The sequence below is a fragment of the Dermacentor albipictus genome, chromosome 9 (genome assembly GCF_038994185.2).
Source record: "Dermacentor albipictus isolate Rhodes 1998 colony chromosome 9, USDA_Dalb.pri_finalv2, whole genome shotgun sequence".
NCBI classification, from domain to species: Eukaryota; Metazoa; Arthropoda; class Arachnida; order Ixodida; family Ixodidae; genus Dermacentor; species Dermacentor albipictus.
In genome coordinates this window covers 20,945,871-20,961,243 of record NC_091829.1, presented here as the reverse complement: position 1 = coordinate 20,961,243, position 15,373 = coordinate 20,945,871, and the positions used below count along the sequence as shown (strand labels likewise).

At 49.8% G+C, this 15,373-nt stretch overlaps 2 protein-coding genes across 2 annotated transcripts in view; both read right to left on the bottom strand.

Annotated features, from left to right (window-relative positions):
• LOC135917297 (phospholipid scramblase 2-like) overlaps positions 1-15,373 on the bottom strand; it is a 61,389-nt gene that overhangs the window by 7,314 nt on the left and 38,702 nt on the right. The window lies entirely within an intron of this gene.
• On the bottom strand, positions 589-9,853 carry LOC135917340 (phospholipid scramblase 2-like). Its single transcript, XM_070525883.1, has 5 exons — positions 9,726-9,853; positions 8,602-9,066; positions 5,406-5,623; positions 3,895-4,224; positions 589-668 (listed from the first exon to the last, which is right to left on the bottom strand). The coding sequence occupies exons 2-5, from the start codon at positions 8,993-8,995 to the stop codon at positions 600-602; spliced, it is 1,011 nt and encodes a 336-aa protein (XP_070381984.1). The 5' UTR covers positions 8,996-9,066; positions 9,726-9,853; the 3' UTR covers positions 589-599.

Below are 15,373 nucleotides of genomic sequence, written 5' to 3'. Positions count from 1 at the left end.
AACATGTTGGCCAATCGGCCAACATGTTTGCAAAGCCTGTGTCGCAAAGCCTGTTTGCAAAGCATGTGTCTTGTCGACAAGCCTGTGTCTTTTTCGACAAGAGATGAGAGATAACACGTTTAAGCCAAAATGCCACGAACCAGTTCAAACATTCGAGACTTAAAATTTGCTGCCTGAAATAAAACGCAAATTTGGTGTTGTCTTCGCATTAAGTTATAGCGGGCTATGCAGGCCCAAGAAATGTATCGTGCATGAAGCGCACGACGAAATCGGAAATCAAGCTGATTCATGCGAGCGTAGCAGTGAGCCCGAAAATACTGTCGGGGCTGCGTTCAGAAACACGCAGTCGACCGCGCACAGGCCCTGAAGACGTGTCATGGCTGCATCCTAAATTATGGGGTTTTACGTGCCAAAACCACTTTCTGATTATGAGGCACGCCGTAGTGGAGGACTCCGGAAATTTCGACCACCTGGGGTTCTTTAACGTGCACCTAAATCTAAGTACATGGGTGTTTTCGCATTTCGCCATGGCTGCATCCTACGTGAGCAGCCTGGTGTGTCTTTAGGAAGACAGGACAAAATCGGTGATCGTCGAATAACTAATTTATGATGTTGCCAGGAAGATCCATGTTGGACCCACCGGCGGCGCTCTCGAAGAAGATGAAGTCCTGCGCAGAGTCGTAAAAAGACGTCGAGTTATCGCGTTTACTCCAATCTAAGTAGTCCGTGGCGTTTTTTGAAAAATATCGAATGAAGATCTGGCGTCGACTTAAAGACAGAATCCAGCATTTCTTTTTCATTCTTGAGGCGAGCAGTGCCAAAATATAAAACTCGATGCAAAGGTTAAGAAGAACACAGCGCTGACTTATCAACTTGAATATATTGATAACCGTGCAAATATCTAGGTTGTCCTAGCTAAAGTTGCCTAAGCTTTTTAACGAAAAATATTATTAAAGCCCACGCTGTAAGATAAAAATATTTGACATTTACGGTGTTCGGTTATCGGAGCGCTGACGACCGAACTCTGTAGGTCTCATACGTTGCTTGCACCGAGTTATTTTAATATTTTTTTCGTTGAACAGCTTGGCTAAAGTTAGCCGGGGCACATGGTGTACAGGGTGTCGCTCATAATTTGTTCCAACATGAAAAAAAAAAGAGACATGCGAGCGCCACGTAACTGTACAGAAGCAAGGTAATGTTTGCTTAACGTCGACTGGAGCAAGTAAGACTATTTTCTTTTGCATTTAATTTTTATTCATTAACGACCATAAATGGACTAATAAAAGTTGCTGAAGGGCCAGCCGTGTTCTAACCTATCTCTGCATTGTACAGAATGCGATGGCTGCACTGCTGTGTCTTGTGATACCAGAATGCTTGCTAGGTACAATGACGAGGAGGCACACAAGAATGAATAGCTTTTTTTTAAATTAACAAGTCGGGTTAATTGTGTGTCGCCAAACCATCTGTAACGTAACATACCTCGGCGACAGAACATCCGGATGCGTATCATTTAGTGCCCAGTGTTCTGCTGCCTTTTACGGTCCCTTTAAAACGTCGTCTGCCACTGTTTGCTCAGTGTGTGTGTGTGTGTGTGTGTGTGTGTGTGTGTGTGTGTGTGTGTGTGTGTGTGTGTGTGTGTGCGTGTGCGTGTGCGTGCGCGTGTGCGTGTGCGTGTGCGTATGCGTGTAATCAGGGAGACGTTCAATCACGATCAGTCGATGCCAAATCGTTACAACATTAGACGAAGCAAAGTTCTTAGCTTTTGTGGGGAAGTACAAATTAAGCGTTAGCTGACTAACAAGACGCGCGCTTTGCCGCAATGCTTGCTCGCAACACTGGCGCGACGAGGAGCGCCAACAGCAAGGGGGAGGGGGGAGGCGAGCGCGGGCGCTTGTCCCCCATCCTGAGCGTTCCCTGCTGCCGCTCCCTCGAGCAGACGACTTTCTTTTTTACTTTCCTGTCTCTCCAGCTCTGGAGTCACTTTGCTCGGACTGCCCTCGTATGGTCGCCTTGGCGCCAGGAGCAGATCACGTGACGTCCTACACAGTTCGCATTGGCCGCGCCTACGGTGTCCTTTTAAATGCTGTCGCGATAAAACCGCACGTGCCCGGACAATTAAATCCGAACTACAACGGCGCATGAAATGTCGATGTGAAGCCTAGCCTAGCATTGCAGTGCCAGATCTTAATTTCGCATGCTTAATGAAGAACCTCCCTGCCTTTCCTCTTCTATCTCGTTTATTGCGATCGCAACTGTACGGACACTCCGAGCAAGTTATCGCCGTCGCATGTCGCCGTGATGTTCCCTTTGCTGCGGTTATGCTCTGTGCTGTGGGTGCGAGGGTAAGGCTGCGAGGGCGAGCCTCGAAGGAAGGGTCGCTTGACGCGCGCCGTGTTCCCCCGCGCCCAATGTTGGAAGTCACGTGATCGAACACGTGCACGTACCACGTGTGTGCACGCGGTACACTTCGTCGAGCGCACGTCTCCTCCTCTAGCCCGGCCGTCGCTGCGCGCGGTTCTCCGCGCGGCTGAGCTACTCGGTCCGCGCTACGGATCTCGGAGGCAAGCTGCCGCAGGAGCGAATGATATAGTGGGCAGCCGAGGTGGTCGGTGGCTCCGTGCGCGCTGTGTTCGCACGTGCCTCCTAGTGTTGGAGTCGCGTATTGTCAAGTTTCCCAGACGCACGAACCGTTTGCTCACCGCTGCCGGGGCTCTTCGTGACGTCAGCGTTGTGGTAGTGAGCGTTCGCGGTCATCGAGTGCGATCTGGGCCCGTATTCTGAAACGTTCGCCTTCCGCGAAACTATCGCCCTGGCCACGCCTCCGCCAACGGCGCGCGCTGATTGGCGATTTTAGCAAAACCGGAAAATAAACAGCGCCATCTTGTGGTTGCGGCCTACGTCATTTTCACGTCATAGTGCCGATGGGTGCTCTCGACATATATTGAATAAATGAACATTGAATAAATAAATGAACGTCTCTTGGCGTTCTTGGCGTCTCTTGGCGTTCGGTTGGCGGTGGAGTGTAGTAGAGATAGGTGGTAGTTTGTAGTAGCCTTTTTGGTGGCGTCTTACACGCGTTGTCTCGCGGCGATATTTGTTGATTCATATAAAATAAAACATTTCACACTCCCTTATTCAACTTATTTCACCTACAGAGGCCGTAACCAACCATAGTCAGTGCGCAGATCCCGTACTGCGGCCACTACACTCGTAAACGACAAATCCGAGCCGCTCTGAACTCGCCGCGCGCGATATCTCATGCGATGTGAAGCATTCGACTTCGCGCGTATGTAGTGCATGCTGACGTCACGGGTAAGCAGTCGCTTGGTTCATTGAATGTGAATTTCGCTCAAGGCGAACGTATCAGAATACGGCCTCTGTTCGCGTCTGCCTGTGCGCGCTTAACAACGTGTTTGATAATTTAATGAGTAAGCGAGCGCTTACTGCAATTTACACAGCCGAGAGAACCACGAACCTTACTTCGTGAAATTGTGTAATACTTTGCTACCACTGTCAATGGTTCGCCTCGAGGGTGAAACCGCGTCTTTTCTCTCTCTCTCTCTCTTACTGTAGGACCTCCAGGATCGACTCGTTATACAATCACACTCTTTTCGAGATGAGCCGACCTTATTCGGCAGTGCACTCGATACTACGAACCCCAGCAGATATGCCAAGGAAGCCTCGTTTTAAGAAACCAGAATAGCAACAACGTCGAAAATATCGCGCGCAAACGCGTTTCGATGCGGCATGTGTGCATATATATACACTTGGTGCTATGGTGCGAAAGAGATTCGAAAAATAGGGGCCCGAACTGGCGTAAAAACCCAACACGATTATCATGCCCACGTGCAAGCCCAGCAGCCTAGCGATCCCTAGATGAGCTCGTCTACTCACAATCAAAAAGACCGCGCCTAGCAGCGTGGCCTTCATCTTGACGTCCAGGTCGATGGGGAAGGTCACCGTGAAATTGTCGATGTCGGTGATGGCCTCCAGGAACAGGCCGTTAAAGTTTTTCGAGAGCTGACCGATCTTTGTTTTGCCGTCTTTTGTCGTGATGTCGAAGACGACGTCGTTGCAGCAGATGGACGACGTGCAGAAGGGCCCGGTGATCCGGAGCACTACGTTGCCGCTGCTGTCCCGGATCGAGAAGTAGGGAAAGATGACGGAGCAGTCCTGCTTTATCGATCCGATGATGACGCCCGGCGGAGATTGAACCTCCATCTCCTGCGCGCGCCACGGCACTTCTGTTATCAACGTGATGCATAGGCACCGACTAGGGGGAGGGGCGCTGGAAAGCTCGAGCCCCCCTCCCCCGAAATATTTCCAAAGAACTTTGCCATCCCCCCCCCTCCACGCTGAGACTATAGCGACGGGGTCACGGGGCACCATGTCTTCTTTTTGTGCGGCTTTGGACAAATCGACTGAAGAACTAGAGTTGTCGTAAACGTTGAAAGAACAGCACAGCCTTCAAATTGCCACGGCTGCACAGACTTGTCTCGCACCAACAAAGGAGAAGGATGACAACACCAAGAGTTTAAATCCAGTTGACCATCAAAGATTCCGACTGGCAACATGAACAGCCGTTTGATATGTGCAGGTGTTCCTTTCGTGCCCATTCTCTTCTATGACGTCGTACCCTTCCCGAACACCCAAATCAAGTCTTTACTCGAAAGCATCAACTATGAACTTAACTTTAAAAGTAACCCCGGCAGAGACTACACATCGTCCTTGCGAATATAAATGAAATGTTCACATCAGAATGGATCCACCTTTAGTGTACGACAGAGTACCAGAAACTGGAAACGGTTCTACGCGCTACTAGCTCTAGGGCAAATCCTAAATGGCGGTCTCGATTGCGACGACCGCCGCCTCGTTTTACGTCAGGCTACGCCCTATCCAGTACGGGAGGGTATATATACACACAAAACGAAACTATACGCTCTCGATCGTCGTGCAGTATATTGTCAAGTGGTGGTGACGTTGAATAACACAGTAGCAATACTGTGAACGACAAATCTAACCTTTATTGGGCGAACCTGTGCCCACAAAACAGGCTACACTTATAGCACAACGATAGCGGCGAACACGCTCGGCGATCGTCGAAAAACTGATCAGCGGGTCAAGCGCGTCAGCTTTTATAGATCAGTCGTCGAATGTTCCAGATTAACTGATGGGACCCGCGTGTCTTCCACAAAGTTCTACACCATTCGTGTCACGCGATGAAATCTGATAACACAAGGTTCGGCGACAACAGACACGCGGATAGAAGCGTCGATAACTTTCCAGAAACGTCGGATACATGCAGGCGCGTCCTTTGCTCTGCGATTACAGTTGTTAAGCGGCGAAACGTGGTTGCCCGATAAAGATAAGTACACGTGTCAATATACGTTACGTGGTGTGCGCACCTGGAGGCAGCAAAACCAGCAGCAGCTGTCGCAGCGGAGCGGCCGGAACAGCCGCAACACTTCGACGCTCCGGTAGTCGAGCATCGACATCTCGAAGGGCCGTCTGCTGCCGCAGCAGCAGCGGCTGGCCAGGTCGCTCTTCTCGTACGCCATGAAGATGAACTGGCCCATGGTGTTCTTGACGACGTACTTGTTCTCTTGCTCGAATGGCACGATCACTGCGCGCGCACGGCAAGCCGCAGGCGGTCACAAAAGGCTCCGGCGATCTCCGCGCTCCCATTGTCTCAATTAAGTCCAGAACCATTCTTGCTGGCGTGCCCACTCCCTTAGGTATAGGTAAACATTGGGCTCAGCTCGTATGTCTCAACCTTACCGTACCTAACAACGCTGCTCCTCGGTTGAGTTGGAAGCGTTGCGCCCGTCTGTTTTCATCCGCGTGCCTTCCTGCGTCCGTGTCTCGGAAAGCGCCACTAATACCAGCACACTGAGTACCTAAACCGTTTACGTGTATACTGAGTTAGCCTTTCTTTTCTATGCCTAAAGCTTGTTCGGACTGGAACCGCCTTGCCCATCCATTGCCACCGTCAAATCTTTCTTAATGATCTGCCCTTGTTGTATCTTTACGGTCATTCGTGGTCTCCTTCGTACTCCTTTTCGTAAACTGCCGTTGTGTTTTCCATCACCTTGTTACGTTCACTGTACTGCAGTTCCTCATATAAGCCTGTGTATACCCACTCTCCTCTTTAATGCCATGAAGGCCCTGAGGGTATTGCAATAAACAAGTAAATGAATGAATGAATGAATGAATGAATGAATGAATGAATGAATGAATGAATGAATGAATGAATGAATGAATACACTTGGACATTTTCCACGGAGTGCTCCAGTACTCCAAGAAAACCTTGAACTCTGGCGCTCCTGGACAACTGGCGCACGTGCGTGGAGCGCGGTTTCGCGACGTACAGGCCGTTTTCACAGCGATTACGCGGGCGCCGCCATGTTTGATCACGTGTCGACGCGCCCGTTGCTTGCCTCAGATGCCTCCGCTGCCTGCGGCCGTGTTTACAGCGGATGTGTGCATGACGCCCATGCGGCCCAGCAAACCTCAGTTTCGGCGGCTGTCGTAGATTAGCTGCGACTGGGTGGACGACACGACGCGTTGGCCACACCTTCGGAGAACACGAGGGGACTTTCGGAGCACATTACGCCTCGTCCAAACCACGCGAGCAGAGCAGCGTGTACCGTGCTTGCACTAAAAAGCCAGGCTATAAATGTATTCCAAGCTGTACGAATTGCCGATTACGAATTAAATCGGCATCAGTGTGTCTCGGCGAATGCATTGAAGCAGCGGCTTGTCATGTTGATGACTGGCTAAAGCCCATCGGTGAGGTCACCATCTGTTGTTTATTTGCGGCCTGATCGCTTGCGGGTAACAGATTACTTCATTCTGCGCACAAGACTTGGGACGTAGATGTTAAGTACTTCTGGCATAGCTTGTCGCAAAGACGTATTGACGCTAGTCACTGGATTGCCCTGTGGACCGTATACGAAACGTCAGCTTCGAACATTCGTATGCTGTAGGTACAGTCACCGTCACCTATTCTATGCATACGCTTCACTGATTAAAGTGTGCGCGCTCTCACTTAGTGTTGATACGTTGACGGTAGAGTGGACGTAAGTTTGAGTGTGAGTCACGGTGGATGCGTTTAGGATAACGTGCGAGAACCTTACCATGCCAGAAAACGGCGCTATTGTCTTCGTCATTGTGTAACTAGCTGTACTCGATCTTGCTCACGTTCCGCGGTTGAAGTTTTTCATTTGGAGTTTAGCGTTCTGACGCTGACGCATTAGGGAATTTCTTTAATCTTCGAGCAAACCCGTGCATTGCGAAGGACCGACAACGCAGGCGCTTCTTATGTAGCGGCGGTCCAGAAACTTGGTCACCGGGATTCACTCCATTCCTTATTATGCCTGCCACTATTTTTGCAGCCACATATGCGGGACATGTGTCTCCATTACCGCTCCACATTTTGCAGCATGAGTGGAGCAGAGTGCGTAAGCAAACACCCAGTTGCATTTCCGACAGCTGATCGCTCAATGGCAGAGCAGTAGCGGTGATTGTTTCGCATTCGTGCGCTTTCGCTGAGGCAACGTGCGGCTCGCCGCCGAAAGCGCCCTCTCGTTTCTCTTGAGCAAACTGCTCCGCGAAAAGAGTCAATAGACGCTGCGCTGCGTTCGTCGAAAAGCAGTCATGCTTATTACGTGTTCTTGTGAAACGAATGCCGAAAACAAATACCGCTGTTGACGCCGCTTCCGGTTCCGTCCACCCAGCAGCAGCCTGCTTCGGACGCACGTATAGACTGTACTGTGCGCAGCGCCATCTGAAGACGACAGCGGAGGCAAACGGGTGCAACTGATCTAGTTGAGATAAAATCAATTGTATAGTTTGGTAGTTCATGTAATATACATGCATAACTGGTCTGCTTTAGTAACAAAATGGCTTCCGGGAAATTTTCAGCCGTATCATTGAGTTGGTCGGCGCGAGAGAGGAGAGGTCGTTGGATTAACCCGCCTGAATTACCGCGTCTGCGCGCCTACGTGAGCGGCCGATTTCGATTTATACCGGCGCTTCACACCACCATGTGTCTTTTAGTGTCAACTGAAGACAACTCGTTACAGTCAAGCCTGGTATAATGAACTAACTTATGTGCTAAAATTTATTTTATACATCAAGAAATTGAGTGTGCCCAAACTCGCATATGACGGACTTTTGCGATGCGTTCGTTATATGCGGGATGTCATACCTCCACCGGAGAAAGGAATCAAGGAAAGAATCCAGTTATTGAAGACAAAAGTACGCGTATTATAGGAAGCAATTATTGCTAGTGCAATGAACCGTTTTTCAGCATCGTTGGGAACGGCGTCTTTGATGCGCGAGATTACGTACACCCGCTCCAGTCCACACGAAAAGAAGATATGAACATAAAATACCAACAAAAATAAATCTCCTGAATACCGCGTTCGCGACATGCAAGCACCCTTATGTCGCTGGAAGCGGTCGCTCGCGAGTTCGATATACGTCCGGCTCGTTGTGAGCAAGTCATCCCAAGTAAGTCAGCAAGGTTCGCGCTCGATAGAGAGAATAATTCGCTTTATCCGAGTTCCTTATAACGAATCCGGTATTAAGTTCGCTCACTTTCCAGGAGCTGGATCTGCTGGTGCACTAGCAGCTGGTCGACGTGCATCAGATACTCGAGTCCGGCGGGACAGCCCACGATCGGTTGCACGTTGGGCTGCACGAGCTGTAGCGTCGGCATCTGAACGAACGGGCCACGTGACCTCACTGCCGGCTGGGCTGCCGGTAGCATCATGACGCCTCCAGGTGGCGCGGCCATCGCGGGAGGCGTGGCCATCATGGCGGGTCTCGCCGCCGCTCCACCACCGGCCGTCGGGGCCGCCGGCGCCGGAACCGTGGGTCTGGCAGTTCGAGCAGCGGGTGCGTTTGTAGCAGCAGCAGCCGCGGCCGCGGTGGGTGTCGTCGTTGGTGCCATGGGTCGCACAGCCGGAGCCGGGGTTCGTGTCGGCGGCATCGCTCTGCGGAGTCAGGCCTCTTCTTTTTCTTTATTCAGTGGCGCTCTTGCCGGCTGGTTCAGCAGTGACCCTGTAAGGACAGATTGAGAAGAAACAGTGGAACTACTCCTTGACTTGCTGCTTGTGAAGAAGCGCACGATACTTCCGCCCCCTCACTTCACAGGGACCAGGCATTTGGCTCGATGAAATCATTGGGCCTGTTCCGAGTACTTTGAACAAATTGTAGCGGAGAAGAGGAACACTGTAGTGGACCATCCTCTCCATCGCTTTCTAGTGGGAACGCCGCTCGTGCTGAGAGTCCGTGCCCTGCGCCGACGGTCTGCCCAACCGATGGTGGCTAATAAGCACCTTTACAAGATGTGCTTTCACCGCATGTCCTAGAGTCGTCTACTCATTTCGCTCACGTGTATTACCTTAAAGCACGAAAAAGAAATAGGCTCTGGAGCAATGTAGCAGTGACGGCTACCGTGCCAAAAAAAAAAAGCGAGAAGGCTAATTATTGTAGCCAAGTCTGTAAAGACATCCACTCCAGTGAAAGATTGCCGACTGACGCATTTCTTGTCCTATCGGTAAACGCATAGAAACGGGGTCGCTGCGACAGTTTGTTACCCAAACGACCGGATCAATGGCGCCGGTAAGACAATGCAGGCCGCCGCAATTCAGGCGGGAAGGAGCGTGGAGCAGTCGTGGTGGCAGCGTCGAACCGCGCTGCGATGAAAAGCCACTCACCTGAGCGGCTGGGAGGAAGATCGCTGGCGCAAACGGGTGTGCCGCTTTCCGACGACAGCGTTCGGAGCCAACTGCTGCTCCCGGGCCGCTGGACCCCGGGCCGGCACGAGGCACGAGCGGTTTGTTCGTGCAAGGTGGCGAAACTGGCAAACGATGTACGAAATTATCGACGCCAACGCTGATTAAGAAGTGAGACGTTAACAGATTGCCGTGCCATCTACCTTAAGTAACAAAAACTAACAATGGCAGCGAACAGTATCACCTTGCCGATTACTGCGAGTTTTCGTGTAACTTGCAAGCTGCATTACGCCTCAACTATCTCTCCGGGAAGTCTCACGAGGTGGCTGGTTACTCAATGCGAGTTTCGTAACCGGTGTGTTTGAAAGCCATTATCGTTGTCGTCTTCTTTTTTCGTAAACAGTGGCACTCTTCGTTAATTATGGTTGACTGATTCCTCTGTAACGAACATTGACTTCGACGTCAACACCGATGAAAAAATTCTAAAAGGCTGTTCGCATAAAACAGCGACTGAAAAAAGTTGCCAAAGCAAGTTTAAGTATTCCTTGTACGCAGGCACGTACCCAAGGGGGGGCCCGGGGGGGCCCGGGCCCCCCCCGAAATCAAGTGGCATACCCCCCCCCCCTCCCCACCCACGCCACCACTCCTCACACATTCCTAAAGCGCCGCCAGATCAATGTTGAGACTTGGCAGCTGTTCATCGGTCAGCATTATGCTGCCTTTTTCACTCCTTTTAGATGGCGGTAGTTATCGGCATCTCTTGTAATGTGAAGGACAGTTTTCTCATAGATTCCGCACCCGCGCGATTAACTCGAGATGCGTTCAGTTGTCACCATCTATTCAACCGTCACGCGCACAGCTGTTGCTTTTGTTAGTTCAACCTTCTTTGTTTAGGCTGATCCTGGGACCAGGAGAGAGATGCGGCTGTTACTCAGCTGGTCTGTACTCTCATGGAAGGAGTTGCGGCGGGAGAAAACGCCAATTGCGTTTAACTTATCCCTTTGCTTCATTATTTCCTTGAGTTACGGCTCGCCGTGACGCTGGCACATGCCCGGAACCACATACACGTGATATTGGTTAGATAAGGTGGGAAATAAAATAATGTGAAAGAGCGCCCATCATGAAACCCTGCAATAACCCTTAAACCCATAAGCAAGATGACTGTCGCCCGTTACCTCGTCTGTTTTTCCCTAATTGTATAGCACTTTCCTGCGAAATTGGCAACTGGAAACAAAAATCGCAAGGAGTTGAGTAATTAAGCGATCTACTAAGGTAGAGAGCCAAAGCAACAACCAAACTGCAAGCAACAGCAAATAATAAAAAAGTTAACCTTTGTTTATGAGAATATTTATGGATCAACATCTTTTTATTTAAAAAGGAAGTAGAGAAAACGCCGCCAGAAGTGGAGAACAATCGCTTGTTTTGAATGACGCTTCTACAGCTATCGGTCGAACCACCTCACGTAGTCACTTCTCTGCTGTGCTTATGTGGGTGTTTTTCTAACCTTTCGCGGTGAGCGCAGTACGTCTAGAATCGCAGAGTCCTGCGCGTTACGCGGTTGTATGGGACTGGCGGCCGCACAGCGTTACGCAATTGGCGGAACTGTCAAAAATGATCAACAAGGCGAAAATAACTGATATTCGAAACTATAACATCAGAAAGACTGAAGAAGCCGTAAAAAAAGAACGCAGCCTGAAATCAGTAAAAAAGAAACCTGGCATAGGACAAACCATGATGTATGCACTAAAAGATAAGAAGGATAATATCATCAGCAATCTCGAAGACATAGTAAAAGCAGCGGAAAAATTCTAAGCTGACCTGTATACAGTACCCAGAGGAGTCACGATACCTCACTTAGAAACAGTAATGAACAGGATACAGAAACTCTCCTATAACTAGCGATGAGGTCAGAAGGGCCCTGCAAGACATGAAACGATGAAGAGCGGGAGGAGAAGGTGGAATAACAGTCGATTTAATCAAAGATGGAGGGGACATAATGCTTGGAAAACTGGCGGCTCTTTATACGAAGTGTCTATCGACTGCAAGGGTCCCAGAAAACTGGAAGAATGCAGACATTATACTAATCCACAAAAAAGGAGACGTTAAAGAATTGAAAAATTATGGGACCATTAGCTTACTCCCAGTATTATATAAAATGTTTACCAAAATGATCTCCAAACACTGGACTTTAGTCAACCAAGGGAACAGGCTGGCTTCAGAAAGGGCTACCCTACAATGGATCACATCCATGTCATCAATCAGGTTATCGCGATATCTGCAGAGTACAATAAGCCTCTCTATGTGGCTTATATAGATTACGAAAAGGTATTTGATTCAGCAGAGATACCAGCAATCGTAGAGGCACTACGTAATCAAGGAGTACAGAACGCTTACGTAAAAAGCTTGGAAAATATTGCTACATATGTGTGGTATTTGTTTGTTTGAACGAGGCGCGTAGGCGCCATCACTTCAGAAAAGAGGAGGAAGAGCGAACTGGGCTCGCGCTGTGAATCTAACCGGTGAGCGCTGCAACCGTTGTTGTAAATATAATCTGTAAATAGTTTCTCGTCTTACTGACTCGTCCTTCGCGTAAGAATATCAACAGAGGTTCTACAGCTACCTTAATTCTGCGCAAGAAAAGCAGGGAGATACCTATAGAGAAAGGGGTCAGACAGGGAGACACAATTTCTCCAAAAGAATTCAAGCTATTAAACTGGGAAGGCTTAGGAGTAAAGATCGACGGCAAATATCTCAGCAACCTTCGGTTTGCCGATGACATTGTTCTATTCAACAACAATGCAGACGGGTTACAACAAATGCTTGTAAACCTTAACAGAGAGAGTGTAAGAGTGGGGTTGAATATTATTGAGCAGGAGATGAAGATAATGATAAATAGCCGGGCAAAGGAACAAGAGATCAAGATCGCCAGTCGGCCACTAGAGACTGTGAAGGAGTACAATTACCTAGGTCAATTAATCACAGGGAACCCTGATCATGAGAAGGAAATACACAGAAGAATAAAAATAGGTTGGATCGCATATGGCAGACATTGCCAGCTCCTGACTGGAAGCTTACCATTATTATTGAAAAGTAAGGTGTGCAATCAGTGCATTTTGCCAGTGCTGAAATATGGGGCAGAGACTTGAGAGTAAGTTAAGGACAGCGCAAAGAGCGATTGAACGAAGATTGCTAGGCATAACGTTAAGAGAGAAAAAGAGTGGTTTGGATCAGAGAGCGAACGGGTATAGACGATATTCTAATTGACATCAAGAGGAAAAAATGCAGCTGTAGGTCATGTAATGCGCCGGTTAGATAACCGTTGGACCATTAGGGTTACAGAATGGGCACCAAGAGAAGGGAAACGCAATCGAGGACGAGAAAACACTAGGTGGAGCGATGAAATTAGGAAATTCGCGGGCGCTAGTTGGAGTCGGTTGGCGCAGGGTAATTGGAGATCGCAGGGAGAGGCCTTCGTCCTGCAGTTGACATAAAACACGATGATGATGATGATGATGATGATGATGATGATGATGATGATGATGATGATGATGATGATGATGGAGGTGGTGGGCCCCCCCCGAAAAAAAATCCTGGGTACGTGCCTGCTTGTACGTCTTGTGACCGACGGTATTCCACCGCTCTTGCGCCCACTCGGTTACGAACTTGCGCTAGCATCGCGCATATTGGCGGCGAGGAGTTACGGAGTCGCCATCTATCGGAAACGCCTCGCTGGCGTAGTATGAGGGATCACGCGGCGCGCTCCTCATAGGTTTTGCTGTCAGCGTTCACTGAAAACACCACGCGCGAGCACTCCCGGACATTTCTGTAAGTACTTTAGAAGCGAGAGAAGTTTTTTACTGTCTAAATAATAATCTTGGGCAAACTGAAAGCACATAATCGTTGACAGACGCTATCTCTTTACCGAATACGTACAGTGAACGCAACGCCACTGCTCGCGGCCGCCGCGATGGAGTCTCCGAACCGGCTTCTTGCGTGAAAAGTAGGCAAACGCTGAGAGCAAACTATGTGAAATATGTTCTTATATTGTTTGTATAACTAAATGGAACGTAATATATTTAGCCTCAATGCAGCGATCGCACAGGTTCGCAGCGACCGACTGCGCGTCTGCATGCTTGTCCGCGCACTGCTTCGCTTTCGCCGCGTGCGCGTTTTCGCACCGTGCCATGAGCTTCAGGCCGCACAATATGAGCATTTGACAGTACACAAGCAACCATTGCTGCGTGGACGCTATCAGAGCTGTTCAAAAATAATTTCATTCTAGAGATTTCGACGCCTACGGGCGTCGAAATCAGGCAGGTGGCAGGTGGCAGGTGTGGCGGGTGTGGCAGCTGGGCCACACCTGCCACACCAAATGATCGATGCGCGCTACGGCCATTAGCGCTCCTTGGTGCAGATAAACCGAGCAGCTGGGTAAGTCAGAAGAATTCAGGACCTGGGGTAGCTGCCAAAACGCATTGCGTTCACCTGTGATGTGCCGTTGCGACGATTCAATTTTTTTTTCTTCTAAATTCTTGAACGTTTCAATATCATTCCTCGAGTTGCGTTGCACTGTATGTTTATCGGTGTTCTCAGCGTGCGATTTCCCACTGCTTCTTTTTTGTAACCCAGTGCATTAATTCGTAACACAGACATGACCATATGCCATGTTTTTTTTTTTAATGTGCTTCTTACCACTCCCTTTCCACTCCAGTGAACTTGCCAGTATCTATAGCATGGCCAAGTTTATATACCGAACCGTCATGACATCAGACGGGCAGCGGACTCGGGCGAGCGCCTCAGTGCGCGTTTTCCGAACATGCAGACCCGGCGCCGTAGCAGAAATCTTCACCGCGCCTGTGCTTGCTGCATACCCGAGTTGTAGCCGATGGCTGTTTGTCGGTTTGAATAAGGCATGAATAAGGCTGACACCGGGCTCCGTTGCGTACGTCCGGCACTGCGGCGCCGAGCAGTAGCCTACCATGTTGCGCGCCTTCAAAGGCAGCCACTACCTAGTGTAGTGCTTTCAAGCGTTGTAAAGGAGACACTCGAAGCGGCAAAATCTCGCCACTAAATGAGGACCGCAGCGTACGACGGAATTTGAACTCTTGTTTTCAGCTCGCTCCGGCGCTTCCGAAGCAGCCGACGCGGCCGCTATGTCTACGTGATCCCTAATAGCACGTCACGCCGACGGTGGCGCCAGCTTTTCCAGTGGTGGAGCTCGAGGCCAATACTGCGCACTTTGATTTGTGTTTGGTGCGGAGCGCTATGGCGGCGCCGTCTGGCGTGCACTTGACAAGTGACGACTGCTGCCTCTGAGACGGTGGTGTGCACCTGTGCGTCTTTTGCCGTCTTTGTGTGTGTGTGTGTGTGTGTGTGTGTGTGCGTGCGTGCGTGTGTGTGTGTGTGTGCGTGCGTGCGTGCGTGCGTGTGTGTGTGTGTGTGTGTGTGTGTGTGTGTGTGTGTGTGTGTGTGTGTGTGTGTGTGTGTGTGTGTGTGTGTGTGCGTGTGTTAAGCGTTGCACTCTTTCCATGATCAGATCTTAGACACACAAGCAGTGGCGTAGCCAGAAGGTGGCACACCGGGCACGTGACCGCTCCATTCGTCCTAATTTATAACAGGGTCCAACCGAC